The 21,073-nt window shown below is 37.0% G+C and overlaps 1 protein-coding gene across 22 annotated transcripts in view; it reads left to right on the top strand.

Annotated features, from left to right (window-relative positions):
- DOCK9 (dedicator of cytokinesis 9) overlaps window positions 1-13,941 on the top strand; it is a 119,044-nt gene extending 105,103 nt beyond the window's left edge. For 14 of the 22 annotated variants that reach the window (XM_039560088.1, XM_039559333.1, XM_010394082.4 and 11 more), the window contains 11 exons: window positions 1,073-1,179; window positions 4,536-4,658; window positions 5,007-5,120; window positions 5,376-5,381; window positions 5,777-5,812; window positions 6,578-6,724; window positions 7,545-7,755; window positions 8,466-8,656; window positions 9,862-9,962; window positions 10,167-10,305; window positions 12,708-13,941. In XM_039560088.1, coding sequence (XP_039416022.1) covers window positions 1,073-1,179; window positions 4,536-4,658; window positions 5,007-5,120; window positions 5,376-5,381; window positions 5,777-5,812; window positions 6,578-6,724; window positions 7,545-7,755; window positions 8,466-8,656; window positions 9,862-9,962; window positions 10,167-10,305; window positions 12,708-12,830 — 1,298 coding nt within the window. In that variant the 3' untranslated portion in view covers window positions 12,831-13,941. Of the gene's footprint in view, window positions 1-1,072; window positions 1,180-4,535; window positions 4,659-5,006; window positions 5,121-5,375; window positions 5,382-5,776; window positions 5,813-6,577; window positions 6,725-7,544; window positions 7,756-8,465; window positions 8,657-9,861; window positions 9,963-10,166; window positions 10,306-12,198; window positions 12,207-12,707 lie in introns of all 22 variants that reach the window. The other 8 variants (XM_039559913.1, XM_010394083.4, XM_010394090.4 and 5 more) reach the window with 4 other exon arrangements.
- The last annotated feature ends 7,132 nt before the right edge of the window (window positions 13,942-21,073 follow it).

Here is a 21,073-nt window from a genome sequence, read left to right as displayed (position 1 = left end):
TCTAAAAGATGACTTCTCTCTGTTCTTGTTGTGCTTCTTGCCAAATGTTTGTGTAGTGTATAGGCTATTTTCTTTGCCCCAGTGATTTCAGAACCTTCTCTGAGACCACATCTGACATATGCTGCTAGGACAAATTACTGTGTCCAGTTGGAAGACTGCTGATACCTGATGAGAACTAGTGATAGTCTTTGTTAATTTGTGAGTCTTTTGGGTGATCTGCTATTTTGTATATTCTCATATAAAATATAGACTTCTACCTGTGGTACTACAGAAGAGTCCCTTGCATTTGAGGCAATCATTCAATAAAACCTCTGGTGATCAGAACTCCTACCTGAGCAGAAAGAATCTTTGTAGGAATGAGTTGTGAAATAAGTATGTGCGAATCAATAATATTTACTGATTGCCCTTGAGGCTTTAATTGATACAGAAAATCCTGTTTCCTTAATTCAGCAATCTGAGGTAATCAAAAAAGAGCTATACAGCATGCATAGAAGAGATGGGTTTCTTGTTAGGACATTCTATACTCCATTTTTGCTAACTATTTTTTTTCCAGTAAAGTTAGATTGCTATTTTGTTAGGTTTTTTCCTGTTTTTCTGTGCTTGAATAATCTGGTTTGCCTTCCCTTGATCATTTTTTGTGGTTAATGTCATTCATATTGTTCGAACTGGAAAAAATGACAAGCCAGGTCCTGCCCCTGTACACAGTTCCAGCATGACTTCATGGCAGTTTAATTAAATACTGTAAAAGTTACCTTGAGTATCTTAGACTTAGGGTGGAGTAGATTAGACACAAATTTTTAAGATAATGTAGGAAGATTCAGACACTACTGAGTTTGGGAGGTAAGGGTCCAGATATTAACGTTTTTGGGGTTTTTTGAAAACCCATTTGTACATTCACAGTAATATAAAGTCTTGTATTTTAATCATGCAGTGGGAGGCTGATCTATTTCTTTATTTAGTTGGTGGTAGGTCTATTTAAGCACGGCTTCTGCTTTATGCAGAATCACAAAATGGCCCAGTGTTATCTTGCTGGAGAAAATTAAATTTGTCTTTATTTCTTTTTCAATGACAGGGATGTTTAGGCAAGGTTGTACTGCTTTCAGAGTAATCACACCGAATATAGATGAAGAGGCTTCAATGATGGAGGATGTTGGAATGCAAGATGTTCACTTCAATGAAGTAAGTAAACATAAAAATACTAGAATTTACATACATGGAAAGGCTCAGGTTTTTTGCAATTTTTGTGTTTCAATCTGGAGAATTACTGATATGAGGGATATAATAGTTGGTTTTGATCTGCCATTCTTACCCTAAAGCTGAAATAAAAAATTTCTCTGAGGTGTCCCAGATTTAGAGAATTTACTATATACATATATATTAAATATAGTGCTAGCACATCAACACAACACCACTTTTGGAATAAAAGCAAAACGGGGTTTTAATCTAGTTGACAGGATGAACACTAATGTGGGTTATTTATTAGAGCTAGCAAAATCTGTTGTTTTGCCAAACTGACTTGGATTTAGAGTATTACTCCACCAGAAATCATGAAAATGTGTTCACTGGTTTTTGCTGTTTACAGTTTTCCTAAGCAAATATGCCATAACAATGAAACTGGCACCAGACTCATGTCCATGTGTTTTTTCTGGCTTAAGTTTCATTCCTTGTGTCTTTGCTGATCCATCTGTGCTAACTCTGCAGTAAATTTTACTAGTAACCAGCCTATATGAAAATATTATGAATAATCTTGCTTACGAAAAGCTATGTCTACAATATGTATTTGCTGGTCTAGTTGTGGAAGAGAGGGACAGACCACTACTGGCAGCAGTCAGGTTGGAAAACCCCCTCGTTTGTAAGCATAACTGTACAACAAAAGTATTTTTCTTTTGTGTTTTAAGTAGTGTATGGTGAAGCTGTGTGACAATATTATTTGACTGTGCAAATTGTTTTGTGGTTTGTTTTTTTTTTTTTCAATTTTTTTGCTGTCTTTTTAAAATCATTGATTCTTCTGATCCAGCATGAAATTTAGCATGTTAGTCAAAGCAAAATGCAAGCTGCTCTAAGCTGTTGAAGATCAGGAATTCTAGCGACTACTGCTGATGGAAAGTTTTGTTGGAAATTTCTGTCACTGTTTTCCTGCCAGACCATTTGTCAGAGTTAAATTATTACGCATTTTTTTAAAAATGGAATGTCTATTCTTTTTCTCATTGCACTCCCTGCAAAAAGAATATACTGCTTTTTCTGGGTCATTGAACCCTACACAAATTTATTTCCATCTCTCAGTATTTCCGTGGAACGGAAGTAAGCCAAGAGTGAGATTGTAAGCCTGTACAGCTTGCAGAAGGATCAAACCAAGCCAAATTTCATTTTTTCCCTGCTTGCAACCCTTTCTAAACTTAACCATGTAGTACTCTTAACTGATGAAATACTGAAAGAAGTTACTATTTTTCAGATAACTTCTCAAAGTTGTCTGAAACACAGGAAAAGTAATAATGGGGAGAAATAATCATTGTAATAACAACAAGAGTAACAATAGGGAAGACCTGTTTGGCTTTAGCAGACTAAACATCATGGGTATTTACCCATCATAATTTTATGATTATTACTATTTCATAGAAGTACTTCAAACCACGTAGTTCCTTAAGGAATAGGAACCTATTTATATAGGGAGTGTTTCCTCAGTATGTTCATATGTAAGCAGAACTGTATTGTCTAAGAAAAAAATGGTATGACAGATCAATTGGGTACAGAAATCAAGAAGAAGAAACATCTTTCAAGCTGTATTTTACTACTGCTTAGCAAAATGATGCTCTGATGGGAGTTCTTCCTGTACATGGTAACAAGCCATGTGGAATTTCTTCCCTTAAAACTTGAGATTTCCCTGTTTGCTCGTTGTTTTAGAGTTAAATCTCCAAAGGAGCATTTACAAGTATTGGAGGATCAGAGACAATCCCTTCATGTTTCTAAAAGGGACGCAACATCTTTCATATTCTCCAGTTTATAAAAATTGTTCTGAATTAAGTGAAATTTTTCTCAAGATTTTATACAGTTTCTCATTTTTAAAAAATTGAAATTTGGGAATTCTCTATTTAGGTCTCATTTTAAAAGAATTCTCTCTGAGGCCAGGGTTACCTAAGTTAGCCAGATGAAAAAACAAAATTTAGTTTGGGATTTTCATTTTTAAGAAGCTACTGTGTGCATTTCATCAAAACAGTTGCTTGCCTGTGACATTCCGTGAAAGGCATTATCCTAATTTGCAGATGGGTAAATGACAGAGCCTCACAGGAGCACAGTGTCCTCTCAAGGCTGTGCAAAGAAAGTGCAAAGGCTGCACCTGCAAAAAAAAGAAAAAAGAGGAAAAAAAAATCTCAGTACAGGCTGAGCAGCAGCTCTATAGAAAGACTTAGAAGTTTTAGTGGACAAGAACTTGATTGGGAATCATCAGTGTGGCTTTGTGGAAATAAAGGCCAGTGCAGGCTGCATTGTGTTAGAGAGAGGATTGAATCAAGAAGCAGAGGGAAGTGGGGTTTTCCCCTTCTAACTTCTCATTTGTTTGTGGAGCCCCATCTCTAACCTTGTGTCTAGTACTGACCCCCAAAATTCAAGACAGGTATCAGCAAACTGGAAAAAGTCCAGCTCCTAAACTGGTTAGTAGAAGAATCAGACTTTTCCAAGAAGAACACCATTAAAGAGCAAGAGGCCATTCTCACAGGTGTCAAGGGAAACTCATTGCACATAGAGAGAAGAACTTCTCCCATGAGAATGGATAAGCATTGAGACAGGGGGCTCAGAAATGTTGTGCTCTTTTGCTCCATAGCTCTCCTACTTGAAGCTTCTGCTCTTTATGTTCTTTTCCTTTTGTAAACAAAATTTTACTTCTTTGCTACATCTGGATGCCCTCTGGTGTCTGAATTGAGACTTGTGTCATAAAAGTGTTTGTGGACAGCCCTTGTGGTCCAGCAGTGACACTGCTCTGTCAGTTGTCAGCACTTGGCTGCTGAGGATGGAGATACTGGGGAGTCTATACAGCCCCATAATGACCGGGGGAAAGGAGAAAATGTTTTAAGGTCTGTTGCAGCACATGGATAAGGGTATCATTTTTTAGTCTCTTTGCTCTCAGTGTTAAAAGTTGATTTTCTTAGTGATGTCTTTATGCTGACTTAGTCTGCTACTAGAGGGAAGAAGGAGGTGGAATAGAGTAGCTTCTAAGCATGAAGGGAGTTTTTTCCAGCTTCTGCCTTCACTACTGCAATGCAAGAATGGTAGAAGCAAGTCTCAGGAGCTCCCAAGAATATCTAAAAGAAACGTGCTGTTTGTGGTAAATACAAAGGGTATGTGTGAGCACTCAGATCATTCTGTGTTATTTTACTTCCTTTTAGCAATTTTTGCCGCAATAACTTAAATTACTACATGTAGATAATTCTGTTTTGAGGCAAGATTTCCCTTTTCACTGGTAAGAACCGTGGTAGAATTATTTGCTGTGCTTTTTATGGGTACTAATTTTTCTACATTTTCAAATGTGTATCCAAATCTAGGATGTGCTGATGGAATTGCTGGAGCAGTGTGCTGATGGACTCTGGAAGGCAGAACGCTATGAACTCATTGCTGACATATATAAACTTATAATTCCCATTTATGAAAAACGGAGGGACTTTGAGGTACTTAATTCATCAAAAGTAGATTTGAGCAAGAAAAATATCCTGAATTTTCAAGTCTAACTGCATGACACATAGGACATCACATAATAAGAGTATTAAAATAGTAACTCAAATTTGGATGTGTTGAAATTTTTGTTTTAATTTTAAATACATTTTTTTCTTTAAATATAAATTATTAAAAATTAGTCTTACATATTGTCATCCTGATACAAGTGCTAAACCTAATACTACCATTCAATAAAAGAATGTTTTCAGTTGTTACTGGCTACAAGAGCATTATTTGTTATTTTTAGATAGGAAAGTTCTGCTTTGCTCTTCTCCCTCATTATTGTTTTCTTTTACTTTTAGAGGCTTGCTCACTTGTATGACACCCTTCATCGAGCATACAGTAAAGTTACAGAAGTTATGCATACAGGCAAGAGGCTGCTGGGAACTTATTTCAGGGTAGCATTCTTTGGACAAGTGAGTGTTACTTACTTTCACTCTCTGCTTTATGCAGTAAGAAAAACCTGAGTTTATTTTACAAGGTTTACTCTTTCATCATCTGTATTGATACCGTGACATAAAAAGCACAAGGAATGTGTTCTGTATGAAATAAAGAAACACCACCAGTAATTTATTTTAAAACATTTATCAATTCCAGTAAAATTTGTATTATTTTCCTCAGTAAATTTTTTGCCTTTTTCCCTTTTTCTTTTTTTTGTTTACTACCTTAAGGCAGCGGTAAGTTTTCTGTAATGTCAGTTCTTAGCAATGTATTGACTTAATGTCTGTAGTGCTACAGTGTGGTTTGCAAGGCTGCTTCTTAGATGGGTATGCATTAATAGCCATTGCAAGTCAAAAAGTAACATCAAGCTCCATTTAGAGAACGGATCACTCTTTTCTATGCATCAGTATTGCATGCTTCAGACCAAAGTTCTGGCTGTGTATTGGCAGCTTCACATCCTCTGGTACATGTCTAGAATGCCTCTATCCCTATGGTATCACGCAGTATCAAGTAATACACTCTCTACATGCATAGCCCAGTTGCTTAATTGTTCAGCTGAGCATGGAGAATTGTAAAATACTCTGAGCAGTATAACTTTACATGTATTCTGTTGTCTTTTATGACTTTATAGCAATACCAGTTTACAGACAGTGAAACAGATGTTGAGGTAATTACAGTAACCGCTTACAAAGCAAGCAATGCAGTACAAACTGCTGCATTTCACCTTAGTTTGGTGTGGGAATTTTTGTCAATCTAGCCTGTGTTTATACATGATATGTTGTGCTTTTCTATTTTGTCTGTTTCGTTTATGACAAAAATATTTATTTTCTGGTTTCAAACATGAACTCAACATGGCTTGTTGTTTTAAACCAAAGAACTGTTTCACTTTCCATGTATTGAGCATTTAGTTGTGGTTTTAAAATGCTATGTGTAATAAAATAAAGAAGTACATACCAAAAGTGCATCATAAAATTAAGATCTTTGCATAATAAAATTTTGTTTTACGGAATTAATTTTTTATTACTACCTAAGGAAAATTTTCAGATTAGTTTTATGTAAACTTTTGCCAAAATAGTCACTTGTGAATCGGGTAGTTCTGTTGGGCAAGACCATCAGTTTTGGCAAGTGAAACAGTGCTGCAAGTTCACTTTTAAATAAAAGTGAAGGAAATTTATCTCAAAGGCTTGGCACACCATAGAATTGCTACAAACTTTTAAAATTTAAACTCTATGTTTCCATTATCTTTCATTCATGTTGTAGTAGAGAATTACATTTTTCTGTTGTTTTTTATTCTCTTAGGAAACCTTTTTACCTAGATTTTAATTTCTGTCTATTTATGTTTGCTTGAATACTAATGTTAAATGTTTATATTTCCTTTGAACCACACACATTATGTCCATCTTAGTATCGTTTGTTCTCCAATTTTTTACAGGGTTTCTTTGAGGATGAAGATGGAAAAGAATACATCTACAAAGAGCCTAAACTCACGCCTCTTTCAGAAATTTCCCAAAGACTCCAAAAACTCTACTCTGACAAATTTGGAGCTGAAAATGTCAAAATGATTCAGGATTCTGGCAAAGTATGATCTTTATTTTCTCTAAAAAATTCTAATATATTGCTCTGCCTAGTTCACTTGACCATGGAATCACTGTCTGTTACTCATTTGGCACACAAGCATCTGTGTCTAAAAACTCTACTGTTTGAAAGGCATGAGAGGAATATTATCTCCTACTAAATATGCCTTTTAGAACAGCCAAAAAGCTTAATTTCTGTGGTGTTACCTCTCAAAACAATGATTGTATCTTAGAACAAATTTGGATTATGATCATACTCCGTGTTAACTTTAGCTATATTTCCTGCTATTCATGCACTGTCATTCTTTGGAAGTTCTTCCCTTTTCCACACGTCAGCCTTAGACTTTATGGTAATTTTTTCTTCACCCTTAGACATTATGGTGATTTCCTCTTAGTATAATTTCATGGCTCTTTTTGTTCCTTGATAAGGATCCTTTTGAATCCTTGATTCAAAAATTTCTGTGCTTTTTGGCCTTAAAGTGCAGCAATGGTGGGCATTTCAATATTGGAACTTTAAACGCAGAGGAGAACTTGATGCAAGGGTTGGGTTTCGTCATCACAGGCGGTTTAAAAAAAACACCAAAACCCAAGCAAACCAAGACTAACAAAAAAAATCCACAACATGCTGTAATGCATCTAGTTGTCTTTCTTCCTAATTGCTAAAAACTGAATACAGGTAACGTGAAAGCATGAACATTTCCCATGTTTTCAATAATTCGGAGGTTAAGAGACCAAATTTAATTTCTGGAAGTTGTGTGACTACTGTTAGATCCACTTTATTCACAATGTAGCTATTTGATTTATTTTTTTTGTCCTGTTTTTAAGGTAAATCCTAAGGATTTAGATTCAAAATATGCATATATTCAAGTTACACATGTAATTCCATACTTTGAAGAAAAAGAATTGCAGGAGAGAAAAACAGATTTTGAAAGGACTCATAACATTCGTCGCTTTATGTTTGAGATGCCTTTCACTCAAGGTGGTAAGAGACAAGGAGGAGTAGAAGAACAGTGTAAGCGACGGACTATTTTGACAGGTACTGATGGAATGGAATGCTTTGACTGCAAGCATTAGTTCAAGTGGTCTAATTATGGTCTGTATGGGTTTTTCTATTTCACCTAATTAAGTCCTTCATAGCTATCAGCTAAAATCCTTTTCGTATTTTTGGCCATAACTAGGTTTTTCAGATTTGTTTCTTCTGTGGGGAATCCTCAAAATTATTATCTTTTTCCTTAAGCTTCCAGAATTCTGAATCTGGAGTCTGGCTTTCCTTTTTCTTAGAAAAGGACTTTTGTGGTTTTTCTCTGTTAAATGTGAGTTTCTGTATTAATATCGTTGTAAAAACAAATAAGTGAGTTTATAATTTTAGTTGTCCATAGCCGGTACTTGTGAGGAAATAGAAAATGCAGCTTTGCTCTTTTTGATTCTTCTCTTCCTTGGGATGTGTGAATGAAAAGCAATTCTTTTTACAGTTCTCAAATGAATTAAGTTCCAATGGTTTATTTCCTGATGGGTATTAGTAGTAGTAATTACAACAATCTTTCTTTGCTGTAATGCATGTAAAGCTGTGCATATTTACATTTCAGTGTTCTGTTTCCCTGTCTATTTGGCAGTATTTCTAATTATGTAAGTTATTAAATTGGGCAATTAATTACATCAAAATGAGATCTTAGCATAAGATTCTCTCAAAGCACAGCTTATTAGAAAATCTTTTCCTAACTATATTAAACTTGTTTCTTTCCACAGCTATACATTGTTTCCCATATGTGAAAAAGCGCATTCCAGTGATGTACCAGCACCACACTGATTTAAACCCAATTGAAGTAGCCATTGATGAAATGAGTAAAAAAGTTGCAGAGCTTAGGCAGCTTTGCTCTTCAGCTGAAGTAGATATGATCAAATTGCAGCTAAAGCTACAGGGAAGTGTCAGTGTTCAGGTAAGACCTTTGCCATACAGCTGTTTAATTTGCTTCTGTCTTTGAAAAATTATATAAGTAGCATTTTATAATTAGCTTCTATTCTGTGTGTTCAAGAGTGTCCTAAGTTAGAAATATACTCACTGTCTGCAGTTACTTCCTGAATAGGAAAAGCAATAAAAGTATTTCATATAAACAACTGATCAGAGACAGTTACATGAAAGAATTAAGATTCATCTCTGGAATCTGTTGCGTTCTGAGCCCCACCAGATTTTGGTGTAAAGCTGAAACTGCTATAAGATAATGAATGAACATGAGGATAAAGTAGCATATTTTGCCTAGCTGTGGGTCTGCCCACAGTAGGTCCAGCACATTTTTGTAAGAACCCTATGGAGACAAAGAGTGACTGATAATACACAGGAGGAAGGTGATAGTAGAAAATCCCTGTGTCCAACATGTCTTTTTGCCTAAGGCAGTCAAGAACTGGAATGTATAGAGAAGCCATCAGATTCACCAAAACAGGGTACCTGAAGCAGGTGTAGCAAGTACAAGTCAATATGGTAAGGATCTTCAAAATGCAGTGACAAAAGTGCTGCTGTATTATTTTAAACTAATTCGAAACAAAAGAGCTGTTAACACAGTCATCTGAAATGACTAGTTGTCACATTCAGCAGGAAAGGGAAGAAAACCAAACCAAGGTTCCAGAATCAGCAAGTTGTCAAGCTCGTATTTGGGGTGAGAAGGGAGAGGCTCATATTGATAATATGGAGGAAGAGTAAGGATGAGTCAGAAGTCACTGAATTCACTTCTCCTGTAGCTGCCATAAGAGCACAATTAAACTTCTGCAGATTGTTGCAGAATTCTCAGCTTGGAAAACTGTTTTCAATAAATAAGCAGACCAAACAGTAGTAGGTTTAGCTCATTTTGCCACCCTAATTTCATAAACCAAGATGACAGATTGGAAGTATCTGCAGTTACCTTGCAACGTCACCGAAGTGGTTTCTTTGTGCCAGGACGGGTTTATAGCACTGGAACTCCTGCTCATAACTCATAACTCCTGCTCTTATGTTCCAACTCTAGCAGTTTTCTTGTTTTGTAAGTCCAGCTTTTTTTAAATCAATGTATTCTTATTAAAAAAATCAAATCCAATAGACACCTGTAGCACCTGTTATTGCTAAGATATTATGTCAGATATCTGACTATTTTTTTTATCTTGTTCTTTTTAGGTTAATGCTGGTCCATTAGCATATGCAAGAGCTTTCTTAGATGACACTAACACCAAAAGATATCCAGACAATAAAGTAAAGCTACTAAAGGAGGTTTTTAGGTATGGTGTGGAGGGTTTGGGATTTCTTGGGGATGGGGGAGAGGGAAGATAAAAATGGACCTTTTTTCCGAGACTCATAAAAATTATTTTTGAAACTTCTAACATTTAAAGTGTTCTGATTCATTAAAAACATACTTTAAGCTAACATTTTAAATCAATCTTTTGGGTTTCTGTTTGAGAACTTCCTTATTTTCTCTAAATCAGGCAATTTGTTGAAGCCTGTGGGCATGCTCTGGGTATAAATGAACGACTGATAAAGGAAGATCAGTTGGAATATCAAGAAGAAATGAAGGCCAACTACAGAGAAATGGCAAAAGAGCTTTCTGAAATAATGCATGAACAAGTATGTGCTGAAATTAAGTTATACATACCATCATTCAGAATGTAACTGTAATGTGAAAACAATAGGGAAAATGTATGTAATGCTTTACACAAAGGATTGTTTCTTTTTTTTCTTTCTATCAGATTATAAGTCTGTCACGAAACTGTGGTCCTTCAATTTTTTTTGTTTGTGTATTTTCATGGCACCAGCCTGGTTTTTCTTAGGCAAGGAAGACAACAATAAAGACAAAACAAATGTAATGAAATAAATAAATATGATCTGCAAGCTTAGCCCTTTCTTGTTTGATTTTGGAGGTATAAATAATTGCTTTTGCAACAAAGAATTAAGCATCTTTCAAGAGGTATTCCAGTCTATTTTCTTGAGGGAAGTCCAATACTGATGAGGTAGAAATATGGGGGAAGGAAAACCAGAATTTTTGTGGAGTGAGGTGTACCACTCAACCCTTGCATCTGGGTTCCGTAGTAGAATTGTCTTCTGACTTCAAAGGCAAAGATATTATTTCCAGGAGGACAGGAAGAGCTGAAGTTTGGTGCTCGATCCCTGCCTTCTTGACATTTTTATTCATTGTATTCATCACTTCAGGCTCCTTTCATCCACTGTTACTTGTATAACTTTTTTCCAGAACCAGAGAATGGCTCATAATTCTTAAGAGAGATTTGCCTTTATTCTACCCTTGCTTGGATGGTATCCAAAACTTTTATGGCAACTTTTTTCTATTCAAAAATGCCACTTGTTGAAAGTTCACTTCACACGCTTTGTTGCTTTCCATTATTTCCTGATGTGGTTTTTCAGGTACTGTGTTCTGAGTAGCTCTGTGATATGATATAACTATGATGAAGCACATTGGCTTTATTTTCCTTCTTCTGTTTTGATATCCTGTCACAGAGAGGAGCTTATGAGAAAACTAACTCTCTTTTAGCACCATCAGTAGAGAACGTTGTGAACCAAAGTTTACAGGAAGTGATACAATTTTTCCAGAATTATGTGGTTGGATGTGGTATTTTAATAAAAAACAGTAGTAGAAGAAAACAGTTTTGAAAGATTTGTGGAACAGAAAAAGAGTTTGCTTAGCTAACAAAAGTGGGACAGTTTGATTATATTTCTATGTGATTTATTGATAAACAGAGGAGGGTTTAGAATGGGGGATAACTGACTGGAAAGCTGATTGAGATGAACAAGGTACATGAGAGAATTAGACAGCTATAGAGAATACCCCTTTAGAAAGGAAAGGCAAGTGTTTGGGTCAAAGAATATAATGATATATGCAAGATTAGCATTCCCCTGGCACAGGAAAAAGTAAAGGAATATAATGAAAATTTGTGCACAAGAAAAAATACTTTGAGCTTAGTGCAAGATTTAGATGTTTAAAAAATGCTGAAGTATGTGAGTTTCCAAAGATTGGTGATAAGAAAAAGCATGTCCTGCAACATCAGGAGTAAATTACATTGCACCTTCTTCTCTTGGTTTGCATTTAGACAAAAAAATGATATCCATAAGATACTGTGAACGGAATATGAAAGTACAGCACTGACTGCAGTAATATGTACTATTAGCCTACCACTGTGTTCTTTTTATAGAAATGTAATTAGTTGTACATAATTAAAACATGCAATGTTGGTGGTGGTATTGCTTTTTTTTGCTTTGGGGTTTTTTTTTTCAATTAGACTGATAACTTCCCTAAAGGCTAAGAAACATGAAGGTCTTCACACCTTTATGTGTCTGCCTATTGCTGTTTTGGGAAAAAAGAGCTTTGCATCACTGAATAAACTATTAGCTGTAATGTAACACTGCAAAGTCTTAACAACTGCAAAAAATTTGTAATTTTAAAAATGCATAAAAGAACCTTAACAGATTTTTCTTTTTTTCTCCTCTGCTGCTTGCCAATATGATCAGATGGGATGGTAATTAGTTTTCTCTACTTCAGTTCTCTTAGTTTGTCTAATCTTTATATAATTCCTTTTTTTATGGTATTTTTAATTTTAGCATATATTTGCTTATAGCTGGTAAGAACAAAGTCTTTTCAGTGCTTCGATAGCTTTTTGTAAGAAATGCTCAAATCATACATCTAAGTCAAACAAGGAAAACCAAAAAAGGCAAAAAGTGAGCTTGTTGTCACTATGAAACTCCTTTTGAAAGTTAACAGGAGGAATGAGAGAAACTGTCCAGCTGTCCTCTACAGAGGACAGTGTAATATCTAAGTTAGGAGACTGATATTGGGGAAGTAACTTCTAAATCTAGGAGAAGGTGGCTGAAAAGAGTAACCATCATCAAAAGTTTTGTGCAGTTGAAAAAGTACTGGGAGGTTGAGTTGACAAGCAACACACCATGAAATTGGTTATTTGTTTTAGACGTGCCTGTGTCATTTTGTAACATTTTGGTAAATACATGTCTTTCCCTTTAAGATTACTCCGGTGGAAGAAAAGGCCAGTGTCATGCCCAACTCACTACACATTTTCAACGCCATAAGTGGAACGCCGACAAGCACAACAGTTCATGGGATGCCCAGTTCTTCTTCAGTTGCATGATTGTTTTGTAAAGGGAAGTATGTTTGTTTCTTTTAAAGTTTGTGGATTTGCTTCATTGTGTGAAAACTCAGGATGACCTTGAAGCTAAATGTTGGGCACGTGCAAACTGCGTAGTTCATGCGAATGTCTGAGCACACTTAGCAAGTAGCAGTTACTGGTAATAATAGTCTTTTAGAGTAAGGGAGGCACACATATATATTTTTTAACCTTGCTGGTAAAATTTAAAGGTGTTCACAATGTCATTGCAGAAGTGCGTGTTGGAAAATTATAAAGTTGAAGTTAGCTTCTGTTTTTCATTAGAAAGTATTATTAAAATGAATTGCACATTACAAAAAAAGTGTTGTGGGATGTAATTTTGCAGATATGTAACATTCAGGTGTTCTTTTTGTGTATGGCACATAGAGATTCCAAGTACAAGAACTATTTTGGGGCTAGACAGAGGCACTAGTTTTTGGGGTTTAATGGAACTGACAATAGTAGTTTTTGTACCATTTGGCAAATTGTTGTGCTTTATTTTATACCTTGTTGCATTTTGGAGGTATGCGAGCTTAGATCTTACTAAACAACTAAACCCAACCAAAGGTCTGTATTAATGAACACTGAGTTACACTAAAATATCAATAGTAGTAAATTGTTATGTACATATTGTTTGTTAATACAGTCCATACAGTCTGTACATAAATGTATTACATTTCTAAGCATTTTTTTAATATTCATACCAGCTCTTATCATTCTGCTTTCAGTTTATTTTGAAAATTTGCTCATTCCAAGTATATGCAGACTTTACAGTTCATTTATCCCTGTATATAAATAAGTGCAATATAAAGATGTATACAGTCTTTGCTATGTTAGGTTTATATGCAGTTATTAAAAGAAAAACCTTTTTTGCCAAAGCAATGGAGTATGTAATTGGTAATCATGGTTACTGTGGTAAATGGTGGTATAATTTAAAGCTTTTTCCATATTCTTATTCTTTTAAGACATTAATTTAGTAATTTTATATTTGGGGGAAATAAAGGTTTTTAATTTTATTTAACTGGAAGCACTGTCCTGCTGTAATTAAACATTCTGTACTACATCTATATTAAAAGGAAAAAGGTAGTTACTTTTCTCACTGTGTGCTGCGTTTTTTTGTTTAGATTTATCCCTGACATTTGGGAAAAATGAGAACTTGATAAAAAAAGGCATTTGGCGTCCTGCATATGAGATGAGATGCAGACACTTGTAGGGCTTATTTCATATTCCCTGTCAATAAAGGGAATTAAACCATTAGTTAAGACATCACTTTCGAGTCACTCACATTTGGCTCAAGTACCATGTTACTGTAACTACAGGTTGTTATTCACTAGAACAGTTAATATTAGGAGGTCTTCAAAACTTTTCATCACATGGCAGTAGAAATGATCTTTTCCTTGTGACATGCGGTTTACTGTCATTTTCTGTAGCATAGCATGAAACACATATGTTGCCATTACTCATCAAAGGTTTTTTCTAAAGCAGCTCATCCTGGCAGGGAAATGCTGGATATACTCTGCTTTTCTAATTATGTTTCTGAAGCAAAATTTCTGGTCGTTTAAAATACTTTTACCTGAAGAGGAAAAAAATCATACACTTCGAGACAATGAGCTGGTAATGCTGTAAGAGGCAGACCCTTTTCTTCTCCTCGGCTCTAAATGCTTCACACTTTTGCTCATCTGTGAAAATGGGTGTAGGAACACCTACCTCAAAATGTATTTCATTATTGGGAGAATATATCCTAAAGCTGTTTTGCCATTTGGGAAGACTTCTGTATCCATGTATTAGTAGACATTGTGTACATCACGATGGCTTCTTTCAGTTGCCTCATTTTTTCTGGGAACGGAACTGACAGTTTCCCTTTGGCACAGAGACCTCAATTGGATGAAGGCGTATCTGATAACTAACCTATAAATGTAGTATGTATTCAGAATTGAATATTTATCTGTGTCCCTGTGTGTGTATATACAGGCACATCAAATACATGTGTAACTGTTTTGCTGAAACTTGGCCTATGAAAAACAGCAAACTGTAGTTGACAAAACATTGCTGTAGGTTTACACAGGGTTAAATCATTAATGATTAACACATATTCAATTCTATAAACAAAGTGTCTGTAGGCGTAATCTCATGTGATACATTTATATGAGGGAACACACCCTCTGCTGTTTTGGCTTTATATATGCTAAGATAGTAAATGTGGGCATTTCCCTCCTGAATAATTCCTTCTGTACCAGCTTCCCTTCTCTGTTGTTACTTCTGTAACACATAAATTAAGTATCCAATATGGGCTAATTTATTTATAAAGACTTGGGATCTCTGCAGGTTTTGGATTAGAGTTTATTTTCTTCACAGTAGCTGGTATGGGGCTGTGGTTTTGATTTGTGCTGCAAACGGTGTTGATAACTTGGGGATGTTTTAGCTGTTGCTGAGCTTGCAGAGTCCAGACCTTTTCTACCTCTCTTAACCCAACCAGGGAGCAGGTTGGGGATGCACAAGGAGCTGGGAGGAGACACTGCCAGGACAGCTGACCCCAACTGACCACAGGGATGTCCGGCATCATATGGTGTCATGCGCAGCAATAAAAACTGCAGAGAAAGTTTGCCTGAGCAGCACTTGCTCAGGGACTGGCTGGGCATTGGTCAGCTGCTGGCAAGCAATTGAGGGTGTTTTGCATAATTTATTTTTCTTGGTTGTTTTTTTTTGTTTGTTTTTTTACATATTAAACTGTATCTGGACCCACAAATGTTCTCACTTTTACCCTTCTGATTCTGTCCACTATCCTGCTGCAGAGGAGTGAGTGAGCAGCTGGGTGAAGTTAAATCACAACAGTCCTGTTTTGGCACCCAGTGTCAGGCTTGAAGGGTTTGAGATAACAGCTTTGACCACAGCATGTTGCAGAAGGAACTGATAATTATTATCTGTTTGACAGTTGTTGGTCATAGTGTTGATTTACTTGTTCACAGCATTGGTTTATCTAATCACTGCCATGCTCCCTATTTTTTTTACTGTACATCAAATTTGAGAGCTTGTTAAAGGCCAAATTTGCAGTGTATCATTTGGTTGTGTTTTGCCTGGGAGAACTATGACAAAAGCATTGGCCTTGAGCCTAATCTGGTATTTGGACCCTGCACTGTTGCCTTCCCTGCACTTTGGGAACCATCTCATGAAGACAATGAGCAATTACACATTTTCCCTTTTCTCTTCCAAAAACCAATTGGTGGATGAAAAAAGAATGGCACCTTCCTCTTCTTTTCCTGTGGGGTAGGTGTTTTCTCCCTTTTTACAATAACTCTTCAGTATCTTGAATACCCTCTGGTAACTAAAATATTCCTGCTGGCATGTTTCAAGCATATTTTTCCAGCTTTTTCTAAGGTTAATTCAAGAATGTCGTGTAGGGGTATGTCCCAAGGCAGTATGGTCATGGGTAGCAAGTGGGAGAATATGGGCAGATGACAAGGATTGTCACCTCTGACAGTCCAGGACTTCACCACTGAACAAGTGCAGGATCTTGAAGTGATCAAACATTTGAAAAAAAAGGATCCCCTGGCTATGGCAGAAACATAACTTAGCACTCTGCCAGGGCTGACATTTGGCTACCAAGCACTGTTTGGGAACCTCGAAGGGAAGAGAGGCTCTGTGGATCTGAGGACATATAAACAGACCCTGGCTAAAGCAGAGACCCCTCCACTCGGCTGCATTAGTCTGTGCTGACACAGCCTGTCATGCACTGCAGGGAACAGGAAGCCAAGCCACAGGAATGAGGGGGCACGTTGGGCTTAAGGACAGTAAAGATGAGGAGGTGTAGGGACAAGTGAAACTCGACCTCTCCGATTCAATACGCTTCAAAAATCTTTTTTCAAGGTGCTGAGCGTGCTCTGTTTCACTGTTGCCACAGTTACATACACAACAGCAACTTGTAATAGGTCATGGGGGGTCTTTGCAGTTGAGTCTGAGGATGGACATGGTAAGCAGTAAATTACACCTAATGAAAATGTTACAAATATTTTCTAAATAGTATTTAAGTAAATGGAATCATCTCAAATAAAGCAGTGTGTTTAGACAGACCTGGATCTTAATGAAAACATCTGGTCTAGTAAGTCAGGCAAGGTTTTTTCTTATACCCAGTTTCTTTTATCTTTGATTTCCTTATGAGAAGACTTCAGTACGAAGGAGACATCTGAGTCGCTATCTGTCATGAAAGTTAGCTGTTAAAGTTTGTGAAGACTGCTGTTCCGTGGTTTTTCATGGACTGAAAAATTATGTAGTTAATTGTGCTCAGACTAGAAGTCCTGGGGTTTCTTGGGGGAAGAAAAAACTGAAAGCTTTGGCAGATAATGACAAACTTCAATTGTTTTTATGATATTTGTGGAAGTGACCATTTTAACATCTTTAAAATATTTTGATGGTGGTTTTTTCCTTTCTTAAGTGTTTTAGTGAATATATAATAAGTTATTTAAAAGCCATTTATACTCTAAGTATCTTTTGGTCTAGACACAAAAAATTAATTTAAATTATATCTAGAGGCTAGGCAGTATATCCCTTTCATGTTAACTGTAGTAGATATTAGGGGGGGTGTTTCTGGCATTTTCTGCTTAAGGAGGAATTTTATCATTTCTTCTCTCTATGCAAAACTTGCAACTTATTTTTTTTCTGCAAAAACAGGGTGTGATTGATATTAGTAAAATGCCTTGGGAATGCTACACCTTGTTTAACTGCTACATGTTGTAAATGATGAAAAAAGCACTGAGAGTTTTTCTAGCTGCATGGTTGTTTTGTGGTTTGGACTGTGCTATTAAAGATTACCTGGAAAGGCAAAAAGAGGAGGCTGAAGGGATTTAGGTAAATAATCTTTCACTGTGAATCCTTAGAACATCTCTTTTTTTTTTTATGTCTCTCTCTGCCCTGTAAAATTCATTGACACCAGATACCTGAACACCAAGTGTAGCTTTTTGGGATAGTGGTTTTTGTAGCTAGTGGTGTATAATCTGTTTATGTTTGTCACTGTGATATCTGACTCCCAAAAATGTGGAAGTTTGATGTGACAAATTAAGATGGGGAACATGAAAATTGTGAACATATATGGCAGAACTACAGCTGAGGTCTTCAGAACACGCTCATCTCCCAAGATAAATATTCTTTTAAATTAGTTTTGTTTCAATTTAATATTTCAATAATTGGTATAAGGTTTAAGCAGCTTTACAGAAATGTAATTTTCAAATTAATTGAAGTAACCCGTCAGATTTTTTCCAAGTGTATGAGGAAAAGCAGATTTGTACGGGTCTAGAACAGTTACCAGACAAAATACAAGAAAATGCTGGTAGCCACTGAATAAGTAAACTTGAGTTAGCGTTTAATGTTTGGGGGAAAAAAGAAAGAATTCTGAAGCCTGGAAGAAATCTGAAAAAAAAGTGACTGCATTATTTTGCTCCAGTCAACATTATTAGCACCAAGATAGAAGTGAAACTTCTGATAGAGCTGGTAAGTTATCTGGGTTTTTTCAGTGGCATGGACTGTAAAAAGGAGAGATAAGGAGTTCCCAAGGACATACAGGTGACTGTAAGAAAAGGACCTTAGTTCAGCAAAACTGTTCAATTCATTGGTCATTCCATAACTCTCAGAACTCTGTGAACGTTGCTTGAGCAGGGACAAGCCCACAGCTGTGTTTCATTTAGTGAAGCTTTAGTAGCCACATTACCCACAGTAATCAATAACAAGGCACTAAGGGGACCAATGCCTTTTATAATTGGTGTAATGAGACGGAAGAATTTAGAAACTATTTAGACTTTTTAAAGGCCTGTGACAGAAAAGAAAATCTCTCTTCATCAACAACATCCTGTTGAAGGGTTTTTTTCAGATTGCTTAAAGCTTTTTTCTCTCATTGTCAGCAGTGTTGGATCCTTATTCTGCATCCATAATTTGAAACAGCTGAATATTTGCTCATCACAGTGTGCTAGGAGACTATAAAAATACACAATAAAGCCTTGGAAAAAAAGATTTGAATGTGCCTAGACAAATTTTATGACTGTGATTTTTTTTTTTTTTTACTTATTTACTTGAGAAAGATAGAATAGGGGCGGTGATACCCTATGCTAAAATGGTTTGTTATCTGTTTTGGAGATACTGATAATTTCAGAATGTAGGAACTGAAACAGAAATGAAGGAATGCACCAGCTGGTAAAGCACAAGGCAGCAATGTGTTGGTGAAGAGCTGTGTAGTTAAAATGTGTGCTCAGAACTGGAGGATTGACTTGCCTTGCACACCTGCAGGGTTTGAAAGTGACTCAGCCAATAGTAAAATATGCTTATAGAAAAAGATGCAGGATGAAATTATTGTGACAAAATTCAACTCAAGGCGAGAAGGAAAGGGAAGTTGGTATTTATTTTAAGCACAACCAATTTCAGTCACTCATGTCGAATCTCATAGATTTCAGCCAGCTGTATTTTCGCACCCCCGTGCTCACAAGCACCAAGAAGCCAATGTCAAAGCAGCCACTCCAGGCAGGCTGGAGGTCCCCATGGGGGAAAAGGAGTGGTGACCCTTGAGTAAGTGCCATGTCTTTGGGGTTCTTCCTTGGCAGTGGAAAACTTGTTCATTGTGCTGGTTTGGGCTGGCATGGAGATAATTTTCTTAGCTGTAGCTGGTATGGGGCTGGTTTTGGTTTGTGCCGGACACAGTGTTGATAACTCAGGGGTGTTTTAGCTGTTGCTGAGCAGTGCTTGCACAGAGTCAAGGCCTTTTCTGCCTCTCGCTCCACCAGGGAGCAGGCTGGGGGTGCACAAGGAGTTGGGGGGAGGGGATACAGCCAGGACAGCTGATCCCAATTGACCATAGGGACATCCCACATCATATGGCATTGAGCTCAGGAATTAACCTGGAGGGGAGGGAGGTTGGCCAGAGCAGCAGTTGCTTGGGGACTGGCTGGGCATCTGTCACTGATGAGCAATTAGGCTGTTGGCAACACTTTTCTTGAGTTGATGTTTTTTATCTTTGCTTGACTTCTTTTAGCTTTTTTTTTCTTTTTGTTTTTTTGCTTGCTTGTTTGAAGGGGGCATGGTGGTGATTTGGGTTTTTGTTTTATTTGCTGAATTATGTTTATCTCAACCCCACAAGTTATTGCACTTTTACCCTTTTAGTTCTCTCCCCTACTCCATGGGGAGGGAGATGAACACATGCCTGTGTGGGGCTGAGCTGCCTGCCAGGGTTCAATACCAGATACAAATACCAGAGCCACGCAGGTATTTGTATCCTTCAGCTAGTACAGTGCGATGCTCCATCATAACCTTGCTTGCCTCATCACCCATAAGTTGTAGGGAGGGTTGCTACCTGTGTGTGTTTCCTCATTTCTGTAACTTTATGGCCTTTTTCTGTGCTGGCATGGCAAGCAGCGGGCACACACTGTGCTGGAGCCCTGCTGCCATCCTCCTGCTATCAGACCTCAGGTCTTCTGCTGACAAGTCATCCTGCCATGGCCTTATCAGAGCTCAGACCTCCTGGTCTTGATGTAAACAGCACATTCCTCAGCATTTACTGGTTTAATTGCTGTTAGTCATGTCCTCGGTTATCAATTCCTGCTGTTCCTTCCAACTGTGCTGCTGCTCATGCTTTCACATAAATAATTCTCACTCCAATTTCATTCAAACCATTCTTAATGTCTCTGTTTCAGCTCCCTGGAGCAGTGTGACCTGGGAGGGCCTTTATAACAGAACTGTGTCCAAATGTTGAAGTGCAGCCTGGCAAATGCTTTTAGAGACCATTGATGGACTCTTTCTACGAGACTTCCAAACACATTGGTGTCACAGTGGTACTATTCAACATTTTCACTGGTATTCCAGAAACAAATGTGGAAAAACCCTGCCTATTTAAATTGCATGAAAACAAAGGTCAGTCTCTCCTGTTTTAATTGCACCATACCTTTAAACAAGAGTATGCTAGTGTCTATGGCTAGTGTTATCACCTACAAAGTCATGCTTCTAGGAGCAGGAAAAGAAATTAAATACACACGTTATGTCTTGGAAAACGGCACCAGTGAAATGGTTTTAAGGAATCTTCTGAACATGGAGCTTCCCGTAAACAAACTCCTAATGTAATTCTGTGGCAAAGAGAATTACTGCAGCAAGTGGATCTAAACAGAATGTGTTGTGGTGGTTTTATCTCGTCCTACAGAACCTGTGAAAATAGTTAAATGACTCTGGTACTGGGTGGACACTGGGGCTGAGGTTTTAAA

This window comes from Corvus cornix, chromosome 1 (assembly GCF_000738735.6).
Source record: "Corvus cornix cornix isolate S_Up_H32 chromosome 1, ASM73873v5, whole genome shotgun sequence".
Classification (NCBI taxonomy): Eukaryota; Metazoa; Chordata; class Aves; order Passeriformes; family Corvidae; genus Corvus; species Corvus cornix.
Note: the sequence above shows the minus strand (reverse complement) of the source record. Positions and strands in the feature narration are given on the sequence as shown.